At 44.0% G+C, this 24,584-nt stretch overlaps 1 protein-coding gene across 1 annotated transcript; it reads left to right on the top strand.

The window, feature by feature from the left end:
* The first annotated feature begins 11,804 nt into the window (after nt 1–11,804).
* On the top strand, nt 11,805–22,509 carry cnr2 (cannabinoid receptor 2). The gene is made up of 3 exons (XM_021561380.3): nt 11,805–12,152; nt 19,121–19,235; nt 19,400–22,509. Exons 2-3 carry the CDS (start codon nt 19,151–19,153, stop codon nt 20,497–20,499), a joined length of 1,185 nt encoding a protein of 394 aa, XP_021417055.2. The 5' UTR covers nt 11,805–12,152; nt 19,121–19,150; the 3' UTR covers nt 20,500–22,509.
* Nucleotides 22,510–24,584: the final 2,075 nt, after the last annotated feature.

A 24,584-nucleotide genomic window follows, 5' to 3' on the forward strand; every position in this document is an offset into this window, starting at 1 on the left:
AGGCAAAGCGTCAACACAGGACTAAGATCGAATTGTACGACACCGGCTCTGATGCTCGTCGGATGTGGTAGGGCTTGCAAACCATTACAGACTACAAAGGGAAGCACAGCCGAGAGCTGCCCAGTGACACGAGCCTACCAGACAGCTAAACTACTTCTATGCTTGCTTCGAGGCAAATAACACTGAAACATGCATGAGAGCACCAACTGTTCCGGAAGACTGATCACACTCTCTGCAGCCGATGTGAGTAAGACCTTTAAACAGGGCACTATTTACAAGGTCGCAGGGCCAGACGGATTACCAGGACGTGTACTGCGAGCATACGCTGCCCATTGGCAAGTGTCTTCACTGATATTTTCAACCTCTCCCTGTCCGAGTCTGTAATACCAATATGTTTTAAGCAGACCTCATAGGGCCTGTTCCCACACCTGCCTAAATGACTACCAACCCGTAGCTCTCACATCTGTAGCCATGAAGTGCTTTGAAAGGCTGGTCGTGGCTCACATCAACAACATTATCCCAGATACCCTAGACCCACTCCAAATTGCATACCGTCCCAACTGATCCACAGATGATGCAATCTCTATTGCATTCCACACTGCCTTTCCCACCTGGACAAAAGGAACACCTGTGAGAATGCTATTCATTGACAACAGCTCAGTGTTCAACACCATAGTGCCCTCAAAGCTCATCACAAAGCTAAGGACCCTGGGACTAAACACCTCTCTCTGCAACTGGATCCTGGACTTCCTGATGGGCCGCCCCCAGGTGTTAAGGGTAAGTAACAACACAACCCCATGATGATCCTCAACACAGGGGCCCCTCAGGGGTGCGTGCTCAGTCCAATTCCTGTACTCCCTGTTCACTCATGACTGCACAGCGTGTGGTGCCAGGTCAGAGACCTGGTCGTGTGGTGCCAGGACAACAGCCTCTCCCTCAACGTGATCAAGACAAAGGAGATTATTGTGGACTACAGGAAAAAGAGGACAGAGCACACCCCCATTCTTATCGACGGGGCTGCAGTGGAGCAGGTTGAGAGCTTCAGGTTCCTTGGTGTCCACATCAAACTAACATGGTCCAAGCACACCAAGACAGTCGTGAAGAGGGCACGACAAAACCTATTCAAGTATTTATTTATTTTCCACCTTTATTTAACCAGGTAAGCTAGTTGAAAACAAGTTTTCATTTGCAAATTAATCTAGCTGTTAGCTAGAGTGCACGTGCCACGACCAGAGTGGGCACATTCGCTATATAACGGGAAATGTGTTGTGACAAAACCATCAGTAAAGTGGGAATTGAACAGCAAAAGTAATTTTTATGTGTACCAGGTCATCACGCACAGCCTTTTATCAACAACAACAAGTCCATCTGATGGAAATAGAACTTGTGGGAAAATCTGCATTTTGTTTATATGGGTTTTTTATAATATTCGTATGACAATCTGTTGCCAATTGGATGGAAACCTAGTTTGTGAAAGAAAATCTGTCAGAGATAAATTCCTGCTGAGATTATGATATGATTGGCGACTCAATAGTTCAGTAGATTAGTTTAACTGAGCTAAAGGGTGGAGCTGCGCTTTCAGGGAGCAGGATTCTAACACGGAAGCTTATAAGAAATCCCGCTATGCCCTCCATCAAACAGGCAAAGCGTCAACACAGGACTAAGATCGAATTGTACGACACCGGCTCTGATGCTCGTCGGATGTGGTAGGGCTTGCAAACCATTACAGACTACAAAGGGAAGCACAGCCGAGAGCTGCCCAGTGACACGAGCCTACCAGACAGCTAAACTACTTCTATGCTTGCTTCGAGGCAAATAACACTGAAACATGCATGAGAGCACCAACTGTTCCGGAAGACTGATCACACTCTCTGCAGCCGATGTGAGTAAGACCTTTAAACAGGGCACTATTTACAAGGTCGCAGGGCCAGACGGATTACCAGGACGTGTACTGCGAGCATACGCTGCCCATTGGCAAGTGTCTTCACTGATATTTTCAACCTCTCCCTGTCCGAGTCTGTAATACCAATATGTTTTAAGAAGACCTCATAGGGCCTGTTCCCACACCTGCCTAAATGACTACCAACCCGTAGCTCTCACATCTGTAGCCATGAAGTGCTTTGAAAGGCTGGTCGTGGCTCACATCAACAACATTATCCCAGATACCCTAGACCCACTCCAAATTGCATACCGTCCCAACTGATCCACAGATGATGCAATCTCTATTGCATTCCACACTGCCTTTCCCACCTGGACAAAAGGAACACCTGTGAGAATGCTATTCATTGACAACAGCTCAGTGTTCAACACCATAGTGCCCTCAAAGCTCATCACAAAGCTAAGGACCCTGGGACTAAACACCTCTCTCTGCAACTGGATCCTGGACTTCCTGATGGGCCGCCCCCAGGTGTTAAGGGTAAGTAACAACACAACCCCATGATGATCCTCAACACAGGGGCCCCTCAGGGGTGCGTGCTCAGTCCAATTCCTGTACTCCCTGTTCACTCATGACTGCACAGCGTGTGGTGCCAGGTCAGAGACCTGGTCGTGTGGTGCCAGGACAACAGCCTCTCCCTCAACGTGATCAAGACAAAGGAGATTATTGTGGACTACAGGAAAAAGAGGACAGAGCACACCCCCATTCTTATCGACGGGGCTGCAGTGGAGCAGGTTGAGAGCTTCAGGTTCCTTGGTGTCCACATCAAACTAACATGGTCCAAGCACACCAAGACAGTCGTGAAGAGGGCACGACAAAACCTATTCAAGTATTTATTTATTTTCCACCTTTATTTAACCAGGTAAGCTAGTTGAAAACAAGTTTTCATTTGCAAATTAGGTCAAATAAGGGAGTTAAGGCAATAAATAGGCCATGATGGTGAAGTAATTACAATATGGCAATTAAACACTGGAATGGTAGATGTGCAAAAGATGGATGTGCAAGTAGAGATGCTGTGGTGCAAAAGGAGCAAAATAAATAAATACAGTATGGGGATGAGGTAGATAGATGGGCTGTATACAGATGGGCTATGAACAGGTGCAGTGATCTGTGAGCTGCTCTGACAGCTGGTTCTTAAAGATAGTGAGGGAGATGGGAATCTCCAGCTTCAGTGATTTTTGCAGTTCGTTCCAGTCATGGGCAACAGAGAACTGGAAGGAAAGACGACCAAAGGAGGAATTGGCTTTGGGGGTGACCAGTGAGATATACCTGCTGGAGCGCGTGCTACGAGTGGGTGCTGCTATGGTGACCAGCGAGCTGAGATAGGGCGGGGCTTTACCTAGACTTGTAGATAACCTGTAGCCAGTGGGTTCGGCGACGAGTATGAAGTGAGGGCCAGCCAACGAGAGCGTATAGGTCGCAGTGGTGAGTAGTGTATGGGGCTTTGGTGGCAAAACGGATGACACTTGAATAGACTACATCCAGTTTGCTGAGTAGAGTGTTGGAGGCTATTTTATAGATGACATATCCGAAGTCAAGGATCGGTAGGATGGTCAGTTTTACAAGGGTATGTTTGGCAGCATGAGTGAAGGAAGCTTTGTTGCGAAATAGGAAGCCGATTCTAGATTTAATTTGTTATTGGAGATGCTTAATGTGAGTCTGGAAGGAGAGTTTACAGTCTAGCCAGACATCTAGGTATTTGTAGTTATCCACGTATTCTAAGTATAGGTCCAAGATGCTTCTAAAGAGCTTCTACCCCCAAGCCTTAAGACTCCTGAACACCTAATCAAATGGCTACCCAGACTAATTGCATTGCCCCGCTCTTTTACACCGCTGCTACTCTCTGTTGTTATAATCTATGCATAGTCACTTTAATAACTCTACCTTCATGTACATATTACCTCAACTAACCTGTGCCCCCATACATTGACTCTGTACCGGTACCCCCTGTATATAGTCTCGCTATTGTTATTTTACTGCTGCTCTTTAATTACTTTTATTTCTTATTCTTATCCATATTCTTATTCTTATCCAACTACATTGTTGGTTAGGGGCTCGTAAGTAAGCATTTCACTCTAAGGTCGGCACCTGTTCTATTTGGCGCATATGACTAATTTGATTTGATTTGAAAAAGTATTATGTAATCTCAGATGTCATCACAAAACCAACTCAGTAGCAGCCATGATTTGTACATAGTCTATTTCTGAATATAACAGTACATCTTAAGATATTTATAGTGGCTTGTATTTATTTTTTATTACGGATTTAACATGGTTTCTCGTATTTGAAAAAAAGAAACAACATTTAACCGGATTTCCTGTAGCGGTGGGTGGTGATTCATGTGAAAGGAAGAGAGCAGCTGCAACAGGCTTTCTCAAGTCTGGGCAAATTACTATCAGCGGTTACTTGCTAACAAAGGGCCCACGTATCACCATCCCCCTCTCCCCTCCCAAATCCTCAGGTTTCACGCTGTGTGACAATACATAGATCAAAACCTGCAGGCCGAGTTGTTGAAATTGGGGTCAATCTTGAGAACAGCAGGAAGGGTGTCCATTCCTTACCCACCCATGAAACTATGTTTGGGGACGGAGCCTGATTGGCCATCACCACGTACGCGTTGTTGTTTTGGCCATTAGTTTCTCTCTCTGGTCAAAGAGAGTCGCCAGTCTGGGCTTCTTGATTGCTGGCTTGGTTCTTTCTGCCTGTGGGGTAATTCACTCCACAGGTGGTTGGGGGAGAAAGGGAAGGCTGTAGTTTGGACAGCTGTTACGTGTTACAATCAACAACTCACACAGTTACAGTGCATGGCTGAAAGGGCCTCTATTCCTAACCCAGGTTCGTATCCAGGCTGTATCACATCCGACTGTGATTGGGAGTCCCATAAGGCGGCGCACAATTGGCCCAGTGTTGGCCAGGGTAGGCCGTCATTGTAAATAAGAACTTGTTCTTAACTGACTTGCCCAGTTAAATAAAATATATATATTTTTTTATTTACTTTTTTTGGGTGAAAAATACATTTTTCATCCTACTCACTGGGTTCATTAGAGAGTATTTAGTTTATTGTATGTGCATAGCAGGCCTCTCCAGCCAGTGTTGTTATATGAATAAATTGTGTGCTGTAGATATTTCTCAGGTATTTGCTCAAGATGGTAATAAGGTCCCTATAGCTTATTCCCTTTATATGTTTTTTTGTGGTGTATTTAGGGTTCAGGATTATTGACCATAGATCACAAGTTAAAGACCTTTTACTAGATTGTGTTACATAACCTTGCACTCTCAATAAATCCCACACCTAACTGGGTCACTGGTGGCCCTTATGTAGATAAACGTAGCAAAAAAAGAAAGATCCCTTTTTCAGGACCCGGTCTTTCAAAGATAATTCGTAAAAATCCAAATAACTTCACAGATCTTCATTGTAAACGGTTTAAACACTGTTTCCCATGCGTGTTCAATGAACCATAAACAAGTAATGAACATGCACCTGTGGAACTGTCGTTAAGACACTAACAGATTATAGACGGTAGGTAATTAAGGTCACAGTTATGAAAACTTAGGACACTAAAGAGGCCTTTCTACTGACTCTGAAAAACACCAAAAGAAAAATGCCCATGGTTCCTGCTCATCTGCGTGAACGTGCCTTAGGCATGCTGCAAGGAGGCATGAGGACTGCAGATGTGGCCAGGGTAATAAATTGCAATGTCCGTACTGTGAGACACCTAAGACAGCGCTACAGGGAGACAGGACGGACAGCTGATCATCCTTGCAGTGGCAGACCATGTGTAACAACACCTGCACAGGATCGGTACATCTGAACATCACACCTGCGGGACAGGTACAGAATGGCAACAACAACTGCCCGAGTTACATCAGGAATTCACAAACCCTCCATCAGAGCTCAGACTGTCCGCAATAGGCTGAGAGATGCTGGACTGAGGGCTTGTGGGCCTGTTGTAAGGCAGGTCCTCACCAGACATCACCGGCAACAACGTCACCTATGGGTACAACTGTTGCTGGACCAGACAGGACTGGCAAAAAGTGCTCTTCACTGACGAGTCACGGTTTTGTCTCACCAGGGGGGATGGTCGGATTCATGTTTATCGTCGAAGGAATGAGCATCACACCGAGGCCTTTACTCTGGAGCGGGATTGATTTGGAGGAGGAGGGTCCATCATGGTCTGGGGCAGTGTGTCACAGCATCATTGGACTGAGCTTGTTGTCATTGCAGGCAATCTCAACGCTGTGTGTTACAAGGAAGACATCCTCCTCCCTCATGTGGTACCCTTCCTGCAGGCTCATCCTGACATGACCCTCCAGCATGACAATGCCACCAGCCATACTGCTCGTTCTGTGCATGATTTCCTGCAAGACAGGAATGTCAGTGTTCTGCCATGACCAGCGAAGAGCCCAGATCTCAATCCCATTGAGCATGTCTGGGACCTGTTGGATCGGAGGGTGAGGGCTAGGGCCAGGGCCATTCCCCCCAGAAATGTCCGGGAACTTGCAGGTGCCTTGGTGGAAGAGTGGGGTAACATCTCACAGCAAGAACTGGCAAATCTAGTGCAGTCCATGAGGAGGAGATGCACTGCAGCACTTAATGCAGCTGATGGCCACACCAGATAGTGACTGTTACTTTTGATTTTGACCATTCCATTTCTGTTAGTCACATGTCTGTGGAACTTGTTCAGTTCATGTCTCAGTTGTTGAATCTTATGTTCATACAAATATTTACACAAGTTTGCTGAAAATAAACGCAGTTGACCGTGAGAGGACATTTATTTTTTTGCTGAGTTGAGGATTTTTTAGTTTTGGCGCACTATAGTCAGCCACTGTCAAGATGTAGGTCTGTTATTAACAGTATTTTCTCACTCAGTGTCTGTGTTTCATGTCTCTGTTGTTTGATAAAACACTCAAATGACATGCCCCTAAACCTGACCTAATTTTACCATTGCAAATGTTACCTAATGTTAACTTGGGTGGGAACATAAAACAACAATAGTGCAAGTCCTAACATACTACACTAGAAACCACAAAGACCGAATTTATAAACCGTTTCCTGCTATCATACCACTAGGTGTAAATGTGCTGCATCCTCTCTGATAATGGACTGTCCATTCGTACACCGTGTCTGGTTCGTTTGAAGTAATTGCATTTACCATTGCCATGGAGCTCTCTCCAAGCCGTCTGACAGTGACGGTTTATTTCAGGACACGTAAGGAGATCTGCCCTCATTTTATACAATTATAGGAGGATATCTTCTGTTTTCAGAGACGAGAGCAGCACCTCAGACCAGACCTCCATGAGAACAATAAATATGTCTCGCCTGTGTCTGATTTCAGCTTCCATGTTTTACATCAGAGCATGTTTATAATCTGTGGTAATAGTACACCGATGACAGTATACACTGTGAGTCTGTGACTTATTATAGAACCTACTGTTCTAGATTTTGAAGGCCGGGATTACGTGTTAAATATTTATAGCAGGTCCAAGTCTACGGGACAAAACAATTGTATAACGGTTACAAGGGATGAATTCCAAATGTGCTCGCCAACGTCTAACACTCATCTGTGTCTCTCACTGTAAAAGAGGGTTGTTGCAACATTTTGCCCGTTTATCAAGCCGTACACCTTGAGTGAGTACCCAGTGTGTACTACACAACACCGTGACAACTCCTTGCAAGGGTTGGGCCTTCTCAGGCCAGAAGCTATGTATGGTATTTAGGGCATTGGGTGGCTCTTCTAGGTCACAAAGGAGTATAGAGGAGGTACACATAAGATGTCACATAACCCACGTTGTCGCACTCCTGACATGGGAACACAAGCTAACCCTCTCACACTCACCCTATTTTAGGCAAGAGGTTGGGTGTGTTTGTGTAGAATTCATGATGACTACAAATGTAGTGTTTAGTGATGCATGCAAAGAGCTGAAAGGAAAACCAACAGGCTGTTGCAATTGCGTTTTACATTAGGTAATCTGTTGTAAGCAAATTACCAACTGTAATACAATGACTTTGACTTTGTTCCATTCATCTGAAAGGAGGGAATAGGACACAGTCAGACTACACTAAGTGAGGGGTCATATCAGTGCCTTTTTTTCTCTCTTTAAGTGAAGCGGTGGTAGATGGGAAGGAAATGTGATCTCGAGGAGACAGCACTCAGCATTATGGCCATAAAAATAGGAAACCTGCCCTGAAGCTCTTTCTCATTGAATGTATAAGGAGAAGATACATTTTTGCATTTGGTTCTGGGTTGTGAGACTGTTTTTTTCGCTTATTGTATAACATTTAAAATCATTCAATGAATAACCATAAAAGGTATAGTAGGTGCCAAATGCTGAGCTTGTGCACCTGTTGAGACAATGCCAGAAATGAAAAAGTGGAGGAGCCTAGCTGCCTGCTTGTAATCAGATTTCCTCCCTCTGCCCAGCCAAATTGGTCAGGTCACCTGGAGAGGAGGATAGTATACTGCTTTTACATCAGACATGATAGTATACAGGGCAGTGGAGAGGAGGATAGTATACTGCCTTTACATCAGACATTTTTTTTTATTTTTATTTTACCTTTATTTAACCAGGCAAGTCAGTTAAGAACAAATTCTTATTTTCAATGACGGCCTGGGGACAGTGGGTTACCTGCCTGTTCAGGGGCAGAACGACAGATTTGTACCTTGTCAGCTCGGGGGTTTGAACTCACAACCTTCCGGTTACTAGTCCAACGCTCTAACCACTAGGCTACCCTGCCGCCCGACATGATAGTATACAGGGCAGTGGAGAGGAGGATAGTATACTGCTTTTACATCAGACATGATAGTATACAGGACAGTGGAGAGGAGGATAGTATACTGCCTTTACATCAGACATGATAGTATACAGGGCAGTGGAGAGGAGGATAGTATACTGCCTTTACATCAGACATGATAGTATACAGGACAGTGGAGAGGAGGATAGTATACTGCCTTTACATCAGACATGATAGTATACAGGGCAGTGGAGAGGAGGATAGTATACTGCCTTTACATCAGACATGATAGCATACAGGGCAGTGGAGAGGAGGATAGTATACTGCTTTTACATCAGACATGATAGTATACAGGGCAGTGGAGAGGAGGATAGTATACTGCTTTTACATCAGACATGATAGTATACAGGACAGTGGAGAGGAGGATAGTATACTGCCTTTACATCAGACATGATAGTATACAGGACAGTGGAGAGGAGGATAGTATACTGCTTTTACATCAGACATGATAGTATACAGGACAGTGGAGAGGAGGATAGTATACTGCCTTTACATCAGACATGAAAGCATACAGGGCAGTGGAGAGGAGGATAGTATACTGCCTTTACATCAGACATGATAGTATACAGGGCAGTGGAGAGGAGGATAGTATACTGCCTTTACATCAGACATGATAGTATACAGGGCAGTGGAGAGGAGGATAGTATACTGCCTTTACATCAGACATGGTCGACTCTAGTGAGTGGGTCAATGCCGGACCAGGCCATCTTTTTCAGTCCAAATGTGTTCAATATATTGTATAACATTCTTCTATGCGTGTTGTAAAGCTAAAAAATAGTAAAACATGAATTTACTTCAGATTGCCTATGGGTAAATTAGTTCTTATAACCTGATTAGAATATATTAACATATTTTTTTATTTAATATGTCCTAAATGACAGTTTCTTAATTTAGATAGGCTAATAAAGTATTGTAATTTTCGTCCCGGTGGGATTTTTCGAATTTATTATTTCTACGCAACAAACTTCTGCTCAGTTCCTCTACAAACTTTTACCATTCGTGAGTTACTCCAATAGGTATAGTAGTTTTTGCAGATATATTTTTTCTTCACTCACTGGTTCTTATTGTCGCCCCCTCTTGTTTAATAACAACATTACATCATGGTTGTCTCATCGTGCATGGCCATAACTTAAATAAGGTTGTCATAGCAAAAACTCGGTGTCACTGAAAATAATTTCTGTATAGAGCAATATGCAGGAAATACAACTTTTTCACAATGAGGGGAATCTTGACACAATCATGCCATAAAAGGGAAGAGAATAAAGAACAGAGCATATTCAATTGGTGTTTCGAGCTCTCAGTTGTATAAAAAAACAAACAATGGTACCATGCTGAATAAAGGCTGCAGTACTTTTGAATCAGTGAAAAGGTTATCATTATCAACCCCTGTGGAGTAAACACAGTATTTCATTGCACTTAACAGGCAATTTCTGCATCACTATTGGCTGGTTTATAGGTAGCCAGAGGTCACAGTCTCGGTCTTTCCTGTTCTTTAACCTTGTTTCTTCACACACCCTGAAACACAGCCCACTCTCACAGAGAGTGCTCTGTCTCCTCCCAATGCACAATTTTAACTGTTAATGTGCAAATGGAATTGACAAAAGGCAGAAGGCATGAACATGTTAGTACTTCAGGGACTGCAAACGGTCTCTTTTACTGCACTTTGGGGAAATGAATACATTTATACATATATTGGAGAAATGGAAAGGTGAGGTTGGAGAGATGGGGATTAGCCAACCTCTCCATTCATGAGTATTATATGTGTTAGGACATTATTTAGGACATTACAGAGTGATGGCCCGCCCTGAAATAAATAATCTCTTATGACCTTTAATCATGACCTGTACGACTTCAGAACCTGTAGAATTTGTAAATGTAAAACTGGATAGCAAAATGTAATGCCCAGCTCCTAAATGCATAGTCTCACTCAGGTGACATAAATGTATGGCTTCCCTTTCTTTTTTTTTTACTTCATCCTTCCCCAAGCAGTTTCAGTATATTCTCATGGTAGACCAGTGTCTCACTCTCACTCACTCACTGACTGGTTCTGGGGAGTGGAGATAGGTGGAACTGACTGGCGCTGCTGTGGCTGATGTAGCTGTCATCAGTTTGGTCCATCTTCCTCCTACAACACAGCAGAACTGACAGAAAATAATCCACACTTGCCTTTATTATTTTAGACTATGATGAGTCCTTTCCCAACAATACAGAGTTACTGGGATTGGACCCCCTTTTTTCCCTTCAATTTTCGCCTAAAATGACATACCCAAATCGAACTGCCTATAGATCTGAAGCAAGGATATGCAAATTCTTGATACCTTTGGAAAGGAAACACTTTGAAGTTTGTGGAAATGTGAAATTAATGTAGGAGCATGTAACACATTAGATCTGGTAAAAGATAAGATACTGGGGCGAAGGTTCACCTTCCCTAAGCACACAGACAAGACAACACAGGAGTGGCTTCGGGACAAGTCTCTGAATGTCCTTGAGTGGCCCAGCCAGAACCCGGACTTGAAACCGATCAAACATCTCTGGAGAGACCTGAAAATAGCTGTGCAGTGACGCCCCCCATCCAATGAGCTTGAGAGGATCTGCAGAGAAGAATGGGAGAAACTCCCCAAATACAGATGTGCCAAGCTTTTAGCGTCATACCCAAGAAGATTCGAGTACTGAGTACTTATGCAAATGTGATATTTCACTTTTTTTACTTTTAATACATTTGCAAAAATGTCTAAAAACCTATTTTTGCTTTGTCATTATGGGGTATTGTGTATAGATTAGCGAGGGAAAAAAACAATTTACTCAATTTTAGAATAAGGCTGTAACATAACAAAATGTGGAAAAAGTCAAGGGGTCTGAAAACTTTCCGAATGCACTGTATATGGGGGTTAGAATGATGCTGTCTGATTTTTAGTCTGTGACCCATGTGCTATTTTTTTTTATAGCATTTATGAATTGGTACCTCGTTGCATGCTTTAAAGTGACTGTTTATAACATATAGGTCCGTGAAAGTATAGGTCCGTGAAAGTATTGCCTTGTTGCAGTGTCACAACTTAATTGGCACAGTAGGTTTCAACATTTGTGCATACACTTATGCCAATGTCTCTGTGCGCCAGTAGAGGCTGGTGCGAGGAGCTATAGGAGGACGGGCTGGTATGGAATAAATAGAATGGAGTCAAACGTGCCATTACAATGAGCCTAACACGCAGAAAGCGTGAACATGTTAGTACTTCAGGGACTGCAAATGGTCAGACATCAGTCTCTCTCTCTCCCTCTCTCCCTCTCTCTCTCCCTCCCTCCCTCCCCGACTGGTTCTGGGGAGTGGAGTTAGATGGAACTCAGTGGCGCTGTAGCTGAGGTCATCAGTTTGGTCTGTCTTCTTCCTACACCACAACAGAACTGACAGAAAAGCATCCACACAAGGTAAGCACTCTGCCCTTATTCTTGTACTATTTTATACCACGACACAGTCCACCCCATACAGGGCAGAAACATTACCTTCTGGTTTCTGAGCATCATAGAGCAAATAATTATTTGCACAATCTGTTTGAAACCTGTTACGAGGGAAATGCTGAGCATGATTGTTAGGTTCTGAAGCACAAAGCATGCTCTCCTTAGGATTTTGCATGCATTTAGATGTTAGATGATGCTGTCTGATTTTCAGTCTGGGACCCAGATCAGTCTGTGACCCATGTGTTCTTTTCTTAATTGCATTTATGAATTGGTACCTCATTGCATGTTTTAAAGTGACTGTTTAAAACACATCCGTCTGTGACAGTCTTCTTGCCTTGTTGCAGTATCACAACTCAGTTGACACAGTATGTTTCAACATTTGTTAAAATGTCTCTGTGGTCATACTGTAAATCTAAATTATTACCCATGAGTCAGTAATAGGTTTGTGTACTTTGCATTAATTAAGACATGTATGAGTGGTCCAACTACCTTCGAGGGACAGAAAAGTAACCTAGTGTGACCTGCCAATCAAAAGATATTTCAGGTCCACACAAAGGAGAGAGGAAAGCCTGAGGTGGTGTAATAAGTGCATATACACTGCCGTTATCTCCCCCAAGCAGATTTAGAAATATTGTCACTAAAGTCAATAAGGTTCTCTGTGAAAAGTAATTTACTTCCTATTTCTCCAGCCCCCATATTCCAAAATATACTTTCATAAAGCAGGATATTTGTGATGAAAAAAAATAATGATGATCATTCAGAACCGGATCAAATGAAAACTAAATGTAAGCAAAAAGTGGGGCACTGGTGCAATGCTGAAAAAAAGTGACCTATTTGTCTGGCTATGAATGTCCTATTTCTATAGAGACAGCACGGCTGTAACTAGAGTTTGAGTTTTAGTGAGGTCCTTTTTGAAAGTTGAAGCTCATTGACTGCATTTCTATACAATTTAAATTTTCAAATGCTATTTGGAGAACAGAAAAAAACAAATAAATGAAACCCAGCCATTATCACCTTGGCTGCTGTAGGTTCAGTCACCTAAGTCGATATACAAAAAACACAAATCCAACATTTACCTAGAGCTAACTCTGCAAATAGCACGGCTAGGTGATTTGATGAGTCATAGATAATCCATCAATAACATAATAATATTCTTAGCAAAGGGGATTATCTTTAATGTATAATCTGTGGAAAATATGAGAATAGAAAGGTCCATAACTTTTACGAAACATCACAGCACAGTGTAAAAATATATGGCAGCTAGAAATCAAAAGTGGATGGTCTTCAGAGATGGGAGGGGTGGAGGGTAGCTGAAGGCTGGGACTAAAAACAAACAAAAGATAACTGATGTAAAATGTACTGTCGGTGAAATGTATGTAGTATGTATAAACTGGAAGTGGAAGCTTAAGTATTGTTGTCCATTAGTTTACTCTGGTTAGGGGAGGGGTGGTAGGGTTAGGGGGGTATTTCTGTTTTAAAATGTTATACATTTGCACAAAAAAAACAACAGTTTTCGCTTTGTCATTATGGGGTATTGTGTGTAGATTAATGAGGGAAAAAGATAATTGAAATACATTTTAGAATAAGGCTGGAACGTAACAAAATGTGAAAAAAGTGAAGGGGACTGAATACTTTCCGAATGCACTGTATATATTGGAAATGATTCAGACAGTTATATTGATAGAAGTCACAGTCTATCTGTAACATTAAAGCTGATCTACCCGATAACATAAAAAAACGATACAAAAAAACCCACATAGCCTATTACCTATGCAATTGTAACGTTATACCCCTAAAATGGGGAAAATATAAGAAATGATTTACACTGACACGTAGCATCAGCGACGAAGGAAAAAGTATTACATATTTAAAACTGTATTGTTGGCATTTTGATTGCATTCTAATGTATGCCTAGGCCTATGACAGAAGATAAGACCATGTGGAGATGTTCATATTGAAACATCTTGTTTTTTTTCAGTTCCTAACTTGTTTGAGAAGATTAGTACAGATTTTCTCAGGGGACCCCACATGGGGCCCGACCCCAAGTTTGGGAACAACCGTACTAACCACTCTCTCTGCTTCGTCCTGCATGCATTGCAGCCTGACTCAACCTCACCACTGAGCGCCACATCACTGTCTGTCTCAGTAGCCTACTCTCTGTAAAGCAAAGTTATTATGAGAACTTAGTGTATTTTTTACTCCTGTTGGGTAGGCTCCATTTAACGTTAGCTTCTTACTTCATCCTTATAGCAGGCTAAGTAGTACTAACAAGAGCCATTCAAAGTTACTGCAATAGAAGTCTCTGCCGGCAGATAGCCAGCTGACTGACATACATTACATTACCAAAAGTAAGTGGACACCTGCTCGTCGAACATCTCATTCCAAAATCATGGGCATTAAAATGGAGTTGGTCCCCCCTTTGCTGCTATAACAGCCTCCACTTTTCTGTGAAGGCTTTCCACTAGATGTTGGAACATTACTGCGGGTACTTGCTTCCATTCACCCACAAGAGCATTGGTGAGGTCGGGCACTGATTTTGGGTGATTAGGCTTGTCTAGCAGACGGCGTTCCAATTCATCCCAAAGGTGTTCGATGGGGTTGAGGTCAGGGCTCTGTGCAGGCCAGTCCAATTCTTTCACACTGATCTCGAGAAACCATTTCTGTATTGATCTCGCTTTGTGCATGGGGGCATTGTCATGTTGAAACAGGAAAGGGCCTTCCCCAAACTGTTGCCACAAAGTTGGAAGCACAGAATTATCTAGAATGTCATTGTATGCTGTAGCTTTAAGATTTCCCTTCACTGGAACTTTGGGGCCTAGCCCAAAACATGAAAAACAGCCCCAAACCATTATTCCTCCTCCACCAAACGTTACAGTTGGCACTATACATTGGGGCAGGTAGAGTTCTCCTAGCATCCGTCAAACCCAGATTTGTCCGTCGGCCTGCAAGATGGTGAAGCGTGATTCATCACTTCAGAGAATGCGTTTCCACTGCTCTGGAGTCCAGCTGGCGGAGAGCTTCACAAAACTCCAGCCGACGCTTGCGCATGGTGATCTTAGGCTTGTGTGCGGCTGCTCGGCCATGGAATTCAAATTCATGAAGCTCCCGACGAACAGTTCCTGTGCTGACATTGTTTCCAGAGGCAGTTTAGAACTTGGTAGTGAGTGTTGCAACCGAGGACAGGTGATTTTTACGCGCTACAAGCTTCAGTACTTGGCAGTGCCTTTTTTTGTGCATGTGTGGCCTACCACTTCACAGCTGAACTGTTGTTGCTCCTAGACGTTTCCACTTCACAATAACAGCACTTACACTTGACCGGGGCAGCTCTAGCAGGGCAGAAATTTGACGAACTGACTTGTTGGAAAGGTGGCATCCTATGACGGTGCCACTTTGAAAGTCACTGAGCTCTTCAGTAAAGCCATTCTACTGCCATTGTTTGTTTATGGAGATTGCATGGGTGACTGCTCAATTTTATACACCTGTCAGCTTCTGGTGTGGCTGATATAGTGGAATCCACTATTTTGAAGGGGTGTCCAAAATGCGTTCGGAAAGTATTCAGAACCCTTGACTTTTTCGACATTTTGTACGTTACAGCCTTATTCTAAAATCGACCTTATTTACAGAAGTATTCAGCCCCTTTGCTATGCGATTCAAAATTGAGCTCATCTGCATCCTGATTCCATTGATCATCATTGAGATGTTTCGACAACTTGGAGTCCACCTGTGGTAAATTGAATTGATTGGACATGATTTGGAAAGGCACACACCTGTCTATTTAAAGGTCCCACAGTTGACAGTGCATGTCAGAGCAAAAACCAATCCATGAGGTCGAAGGTATTGTCAGTGGAACTCCGAGACAGGATTGTGACTCTTCCTAGAGCTGGCCTTCCGGCCAAACAGAGTAATTGGGGGAGAACGGCCATGGTCAGGGAGGTGACCAAGAACCTGATGGTCACTCTGACAGAGCTCCAAAGTTCCTTTGTGGAGATGGGAGAGCCTTCCAGAAAGACAACCATCTCTGCAGCACTCCACCAATCAGGCCTTTATGGTAGAGTGGCCAGATGGAAACCACTCCTCAGTAAAAGGCAGATGACAGCCCGCTTGGAGTGTGCCAAAAGGCAGCTAAAGACTCTCAGACCATGAGAAACGAGATTCTTTGGTCTAATGAAACCAAGATTGAACTCTTTGGCGTGAATGCCAAGCATCATGTCTGGAGGAAACGTGGCCCACATCTCTACAGTGAAACATGGTGGTGACAGCATCATGCTGTGGGGATGTTTTTCAGCGGCAGGGAATAGGAGATTAGTTAGGATCGAGGGAAAGATGAACAGAGCAAAGTGCAGAGAGATTCTTGATGAATACCTTCTCCAGAGCTCTCAGGACCTCAGACTGGGGTGAAGGTTCACCTTCCAACAAGTACAACGACCCAAAGCACACAGCCAAGACAATGCAGGAGTGAACATCTCTGGAGAGACCTGAAAATAGATGTGCAGCGACAATAAGAATGGGAGAAACTCCACAGATACAGGTTTGCCAAGCTAGTAGCGTCATACCTAAGAAGGCTGTAATCGCTGCCAAAGGTGCTTCAACAAAGTACTGATCAATTAATCTGAATACTTATGTAAATGTGATAGGTTTTTTGTATTATAAATTAGCAAAAATATGTTAACTTGTATTTGCTTTGTCATTTATGGGGAATTGTGTGTAGATTAATTTAGGGAAAATCAATTAATCAATTTTAGTGTAAGGCAGTAACGTAGCAAAGTGTGGAAAAAGTCATGGGGTCTGAATACTTTCCGAATGAACTGTATAGTGCATCTATAAGTGCGTATTTACCAGTTGTGCGCTCATTCTTCAAGAGTCGGTTTTTGTTTGTAGACATGGCAGTAGTAGCGGGAGGGTCAAATTGACACAATTGCCTTTTGTCCGGCGTCTCGCAAACAGCGTTTTCTTCCTCGTGTGGTTTTCTGGCAGACTAGATGCTGTGTTGCGAATTGCTGCCTTTTGCAGGTCGGAGTGCAGATTGCACACTTAAATTACATCCCCATCTAACCCTGCACCTATACACTATCCCCAAAACCCACCACCCTATCCCACTGCTTTCTCCCTAAATTATCATATACCAGGACATTGGCCTGGGAAGCTGGAACCCCTTCTCTCAAAACCTCCTGTAGATCTTCTGCACGAAAATCTTTCACCCACATATTACTCTGCTGCTTTAACGACTAGATCTATCTTCATCAGCTCAGTGCAGTTGATCACCATGGCTATAAACACAATAAATCCAACCTTACTCATCCTCTCTGGATCCCTCTCTTCAGGCCTACTCACTGGAGGGCTCCCAGTCGGGTCACTCACCCTTGGGCTATCCTCTACTCTCTTCACTGCCACAGCATAGGAAACTTTCTGTCCCACTGTAACTCCTGTCTCAGCCTCCAGTATTTATGCTGCAGTAGTTTATGTGTCGGGGAGCTAGGGTCAGTTTGTTATATCTGGAGTACTTCTCCTGTCCTATTCGGTGTCCTGTGTGAATGTAAGTGTGCTCTCTCTAATTCTCTCTTTCGGAGGACCTGAGCCCTAGGACCATGCCTCAGGACTACCTGACATGATGACTCCTTGCTGTCCCCAGTCCACCTGGCCGTGCTGCTGCTCCAGTTTCAACTGTTCTGCCTTATTATTATTGGACCATGCTGGTCATTTATGAACATTTGAATATCTTGGCCATGTTCTGTTATAATCTCCACCCGGCACAGCCAGAAGAGGACAGGCCACCCCACATAGCCTGGTTCCTCTCTAGGTTTTGGCCTTTCTAGGGAGTTTTTCCTAGCCAACGTGCTTCTACACCTGCATTGCTTGCTGTTTGGGGTTTTAGGCTGAGTTTCTGTACAGCACTTTGAGATATCAGCTGATGTACGAAGGGCTATATAAATAAATTTGATTTGATTTTGATTTGAAGTGCGATCAGAACTCAGTCAGATCAAGAATATAAGCGTTCTGAGCATTGATCAACGCTGGGAGCAATATTTAGATGTTGACCCGTAAAATCACTAGGAAATCAGCACAAAGTCATTTTAATTTTGGAAATATGTTCATAAGTATTCCCACGCATTGCGAGAGAGACATACACTGAGTGTACAACACATTAGGAACACCATCCTAATATTGAGGTGCACCCCTTTTTGCCCTCAGAACAGCCTCAATTCGTCGGGGCATGGACTCTACAAGGTGTCAAAAGCGTTCCCCAGGGATGCTGACCCATTGCTTCCCACAATTGTGTCAAGTTGGCTCGATGTCCTTTGGGGGACCATTCTTGATACACACGGGAAACTGTTGAGCTTGAAAAGTGAGAGCCTCAAGGTCGAAGTGAGACATATCTAGAGGTATCTTTATGTCTATTGATGATGCATTTGTTTTTACCGTGCCTCTTGAGGTGGGCTAGAAGGGATGGATTTTTCTCTGCTGTAAATAGACAGAGTTTTGTTTTGAGGTGATAAAATAGGTCCCCGTGTTTAAATGGTTGTTTCCCGCAGAATGTCGGAAGCTTGTTTTTGGTGGATTTCATTTTCTGCTAGTTTTTGAATTAAACACATTCTCAAGACATTTATTAGCACATTTTTGCCATAAAGAGACCCTGAAATGATTCAGGGAGGCAATTCCTTCTCACAACGCATTGGAGGAAAGGATCAGAGGTTCCTCCCCTTGGACCGTCACCTCCGATGCGTTTTGAGAAGGAAGCGAGGAACAGACATGCGAAAAGTCAAGGAAGTACAATTTGAGATGCACCATTCAGCAAATTCTGTTTAAGCAATCAGAGATAATGTCTCCATCCAGTGGTCACATTTGGTACTGTCTGATGACTTGTGACCCATCTGCATTTCTATGGGTATGTACAGTATGAGAACAATGTTCATACATTTCCCCTCTGCACCTCTAAGTAGATCTCAGAGCTAACCCCTGACCTGAAAGAGATGGATGGATGGGACAAACCTGTAGGGTCCTCTGTAGGGGCCATGATGTCCAAAGACAATGGCAGCACCCCCACATCACCTCTGGGTATGTATATTAGAATATTATGTCATTATATTTTAAATAGAATAACTTTGTAATAGAGACGCATGAAATATAAGGATGATAATGATTGGTAATGTGAGTTGACATTGGCTACCATACAACATAGGCCAATCACTGATGTCTGAATTGTGTTCCTGTGTCAACAGTCAACCGGTCCTGTGCGGACCTGAAGTGCTATATGGTTCTGTTTGAGGCGGAGAAGACAGCCATCGGCTCCATCTGTTTCCTAGCCGGACCCTTCACTTTCCTGGAGAATGCTTTGGTCCTGGGTGTGATCGCCGCCACGGCCGCCCTGCGCCAGCGCCCCTCCTACCTCTTCATCGGCAGCCTGGCCCTGGCCGACGTCTTTGCCAGCTGCTTCTTCACCACCAGCTTCCTGGACTTCCACCTGTTCCACCGCCTTGATGGCCCCATCGCCTACCTCTTCAAGCTGGGCGGGGTGACGATGGCTTTCACCGGCTCGGTGGGAAGTCTTCTGCTGACTGCTCTGGACCGCTATCTGTGTATACATCAGGCGTCGAGTTATAAAGTGGTGTTGACGCGCCGCAGGGCCCTGTTGGCTCTCCTTGCCCTGTGGAGCGCCACCATCCTCATCTCCTTCCTCCCTTTGATGGGCTGGAGGTGCCCCACAGGGCTCAGCCCGCCCTGCTCGCGCCTCTTCCCATACGTCGACCACCGCTACCTGGCCTGCTGGGTCAGCTTCATCCTGGTGCTGCTGTCACTCATCCTGAGCGCCTACGTCCTGATCCTGTGGAGGGCCAATCGGCATGAGGCCTCCATGACGGGCCTCCAGGGGGCGCCTACCGGTGGTCAGGCCCGCATGCGGCTGGACATCCGATTGGCACGTACCCTGGGCCTGATTCTGCTCATAATGGTGGGCTGTTGGCTGCCGACCCTCTCCTTCATGCTGGCAGATGTCTCGGTGCAGCTCACACACACCCAGCAGAGGGCTTTTGCTTTCTGCAGCACCATGTGCCTGGTCAACTCAGCCGTCAACCCACTGCTGTATGCCCTGCGCTGCCGGGAGCTGAGGGTGGCACTGATGCGGCTGTTGGGGGGCCTGAGTGAGGGGCTGGGGTGCTGCCAGAGGCACGTAGGGGGAGACTCGACCACTACCCTTCCCTTAGGCGAGGGCAACAGCTGTAGCGCGCACTCCGAGAGTGAGGCGCCCAGACTCGTTAGCTGCCGACCGAACACAGTCTCAGAAATGGTTGGCAAGCAGCAGCTGGACATGACTGGAAAATGAGAAGGGGTGAGAGGCTTACTGTATATCAGGGTTATTGTAGTGGAGTGTTGTGAACTTGTGTTTCTTCTGTTGTGTTCATAGCGATGAGGAGGTAATGTCTCTAAAATGAACTGTGATAACAGGGACTAAAACAAAGATATAGACCATGTTACCATAAATTGTGTTGACCCACCTACAAGCCAAGTCACTACGAGATAATATTATTTTATTAGAAATTAGGGGAATGATCCCAAATTAACACCTTTGGGAAAACAACAGCATTGTTAATGTTGGCAGTGCAAATGTAGATAGCTATGTGTATCCTATGCTTGTTTTAGCTTGAGTGTTTGTCCTTTAGCGTCCAGAAGAGGATCCTGCCGTGTTCCCATCTGCACATATACACCTGTCCTGAACAGAGGCCCTATGGATTGCAAAAAATGTTCTCCACATGTGACTGAAAGCAGTGTCGAGATCAGAGGTGTAGGCAAGGCAGAGCCTGAGTGGGTCCACTCAGGAAAAAAAAAGAGGTCCACTCAGATTTTGTGTTATTTGAATTTTTAAAAATGTTATGCTCTTTACTTGTCAGTGTTTAAAATGGGATATTATGTCTTTTACCTAAATATGCAAACACTATTAGAATTCATAGCAAGCAGTGCACTGGGTTAGTCAGATTTGATTAAATATAACAAAACAGATGACCTGGAATGACATCACTTGCCAAAAAGAACTAACTGAAAGCCATACCCCCAATGAGCAACGAATATGACTGCATTGAGGCATATGTCACTGTGCTTCCATGACTATATGCACCATGCCACTGCCTATTTCATTTGTTCATTTAGCAAATAAGACAGCTCAAAATCCAGCGCATTTATCACATTCTACACACCTATATTTTAGTTTTAATTTGCTTTAAAAATCCTACATTTTCTCTCAGCCTCACGGCAAAATGTGTAGAATAGCATGAGATGAGCTGAAAAAAACGGCACATACACCTCTAAACCCTATGGCAAAGTGTGTAAAATTAAATTGGGCGCCCAGACAAATTTCTACAGGCCCAACCAACCACATATTTCTGGCTACGCCACTGGTCGAGATGAGTGGGGCACAGTTTAGAAAGATAGAGAGTCACACAACACAGAGACTAGAACACTCTTTTCTATAGAACACTATAAATAGAAACTATAGTTCACAAGTTATTTTAGTAGATCAATCACAAAACAATCAAACACAAAGGTAGATGTTTTGTCTTGTTATCAAAATAACATATTTGTCACATGCTTCTTAAACAACAGGTGTAGACTAACAGTGAAATGCTTACCCACGGGTCCTTTTCCAACAATGCAGAGTTAAAGATAAAAATAGAAATAGTGACATGAGGAATAAATACACAGTGAATAATGAATAACAATAACAAGTTAAAACTCTAAGCCAAACTGCCCTGCTGCTAAGACAATTTGGTGTTTACTCTGCAGCATTTGAAACAAAGTGTTGTGTGTTTATACTGATCATCCTCGCAGTGGCAGACCACGTGTAACAACACCTGCACAGGATCGGTACATCTGAACATCACTCCTGCGGGACAGGTACAGGATGGCAACAACAACTGCCCGAGTTACACCAGGAACGCACAATCCCTCCATCAGTGCTCAGACTTTCCGCAATAGGTTGGATCGGAGGGTGAGGGCTAGAGCCATTCCCCCCAGAAATGTCCGGGAACTTGCAGGTGCCTTGGTGGAAGAGTGGGATAACATCTCACAGAAAGAACTGGTAAATTTGGTGCAGTCCATGAGGAAGAAATGCATTGCAGTATTTAATGCAGCTGGTGGCCACACCAGATACTGACTGTTACTTTTGATTTTGACACCCCCCCCCCCCCCCCCCCCCCTTTGTTCAGGGACACATTATTAAATTTCTGTTAGTCACATGGCTGTGGAACTTGATCAGTTTACATCTCAGTTGTTTAATCTTGTTAGGTTCATACAAATATTTACACATGTTAGGTTTGCTGAAAATAAATGCAGCTGACAGTGGGAGGAAGTTAATTTTTTTGCTGAGTTTAGATGGGTTGTCTGACAATGTCACAAATTACAGTATGTACAGGCATCGATGTGGCCGGAACGACTCTGTGATCTCACTCTCCGTACCAGAAATGACTAGGTGATCTCACTCTCCGTAGGCCAGACGAAATACCAGGATGCTTACTTAGTGCATGTGCTGACCAGCTGGAAATTGTCTGCAACGCTGACCATCAACATGGGGGCCACTCAAGGGTGTGTGCTTAGTCCCCTCCTGTACTCCCTGTTCACCCACAACTGCGTGTTCACACACGACTCCAACACCATCATCAAGTTTGCTGATGACACGACAGTGGTAGGACTGATCAACAACGACGATGCGGCAGCCTTTAGGGAGGAGGTCAGAGACCTGGCAGTGTGGTGCCAAGACAACAACCGCGACCTCAACATCAGCAAGACAAAGGGGCTAATCGTAGACTACAGGAAACAGAGGGGCAAGCACGCCCCCATCCACATTGATGGGGCTGTAGTGAAGCGGGACGAGAGTGTTCAAGTTCCTCGTGTCTACATCACTAAGGAATTAACATGGTCTAGACACACCCTTGTGAAGAGGGAACGACAGCGCCTCTCCCCCCTCAGGAGGCAGAAAAGATTTGGTATGGGCTCAAAAAGTTCTACAGCTGCGCCATTGATAGCATCTTGACTAGCTGCATCACCGCTTGGCATGGCAACTGCAAGACACCGGACCAAAAGGCGCTACAGAGGGTGGTGAGTACGGCCCAGTACATCACTAGGGGCAAGCTCTCTGCCATTCAGGACCTTTATACCAGGTGGTGTCAGAGGAAAGCCCAAAAAATTGTCAAAGACTCCAGCCATCCAAGCCACAGACTGTCTGCTAAGCGTTACCATTGCACTAAGACTGGAACCAACAGGACCCCGAACAGCTTCTATCCCCACACCATAAGACTGTTAAACAGGACTGCTAAATAGCTAATCAAATGGCTACCCAGACCACCTGAATTGACCCTTTTTGAACTATCTTGCACTGATACACACTGGACACTACCTACACACATACTTACACTCACACCCCAACACACACATACACACACTAAATATGTCCATGCACAACATGCATACTGATGCCACACACACATACTCACACGTTCACACTCACCACATACGCTGCTACTGATTCACATACGCTGCTACTGATTCACATACGCTGCTACTGATTCACATACGCTGCTACTGATTCACATACGCTGCTACTGATTCACATACGCTGCTACTGATTCACATACGCTGCTACTGATTCACATACGCTGCTGCTACAGCTCAGTCTATTATCAATCCTGTTGCTTAGTCACTTTACCCTTACCTATGTGTACATAGCTACCTCAATTTCCTGGTACCCCTGCACATCGACTCAGTACTGGTACTCCCTGTATATAGCCATGTTATTGTTATTCACTGTGTATTTATTCCTTGTCTCACTATTTCTAGTTTTACTTCTTTATCTTTAACTGCATTGTTGGGAAAAGACCTGTAAGTACGAATTTCACTGTTAGTCGACACCTGTTGTTTACAAAGCATGTGACAAAGAAAATTTGATTTGAAGCAGTGCTTTGTTATGATTCTGAACGGTCAGATAGCAAGCAACAATGACAAGAAGCTGCCATGTGTGGAATCGTAGGTTGCTCATTTCAGCTAGATGTATCTTGTTCTTGATACCATGTCTTATTTTGAGGTGTTTTGTCTTATTTCATGTCAATGTTAATATGGCTCAAATTTGCCAGCTAGCTAACCAACAACTGTAAAAATGTATTTGAGAGACAATAAGTGCTCATTGTGCAAATGTATTTGTTTTCAATAAACATTTGGCGATGAAATATAGTTTACATGTTGTCAACAATGTAAGCCAACCCCATCTGTTTTGCCCCATCGTTGCACATGTGCCGGTTTTGTTGCTAAACAACCAACCCATCTATTGGTCTATTAACTCATTTATCGCCTGGGGATGTCACCATACAGCTCTTACACTAAAGGAGCATTATCATAATTTTAATAATTTCACAGTATTATTCC

The sequence above is a fragment of the Oncorhynchus mykiss genome, chromosome 2, assembly GCF_057628025.1.
Source record: "Oncorhynchus mykiss isolate SJ-2025 chromosome 2, ASM5762802v1, whole genome shotgun sequence".
Taxonomy (NCBI): Eukaryota; Metazoa; Chordata; class Actinopteri; order Salmoniformes; family Salmonidae; genus Oncorhynchus; species Oncorhynchus mykiss.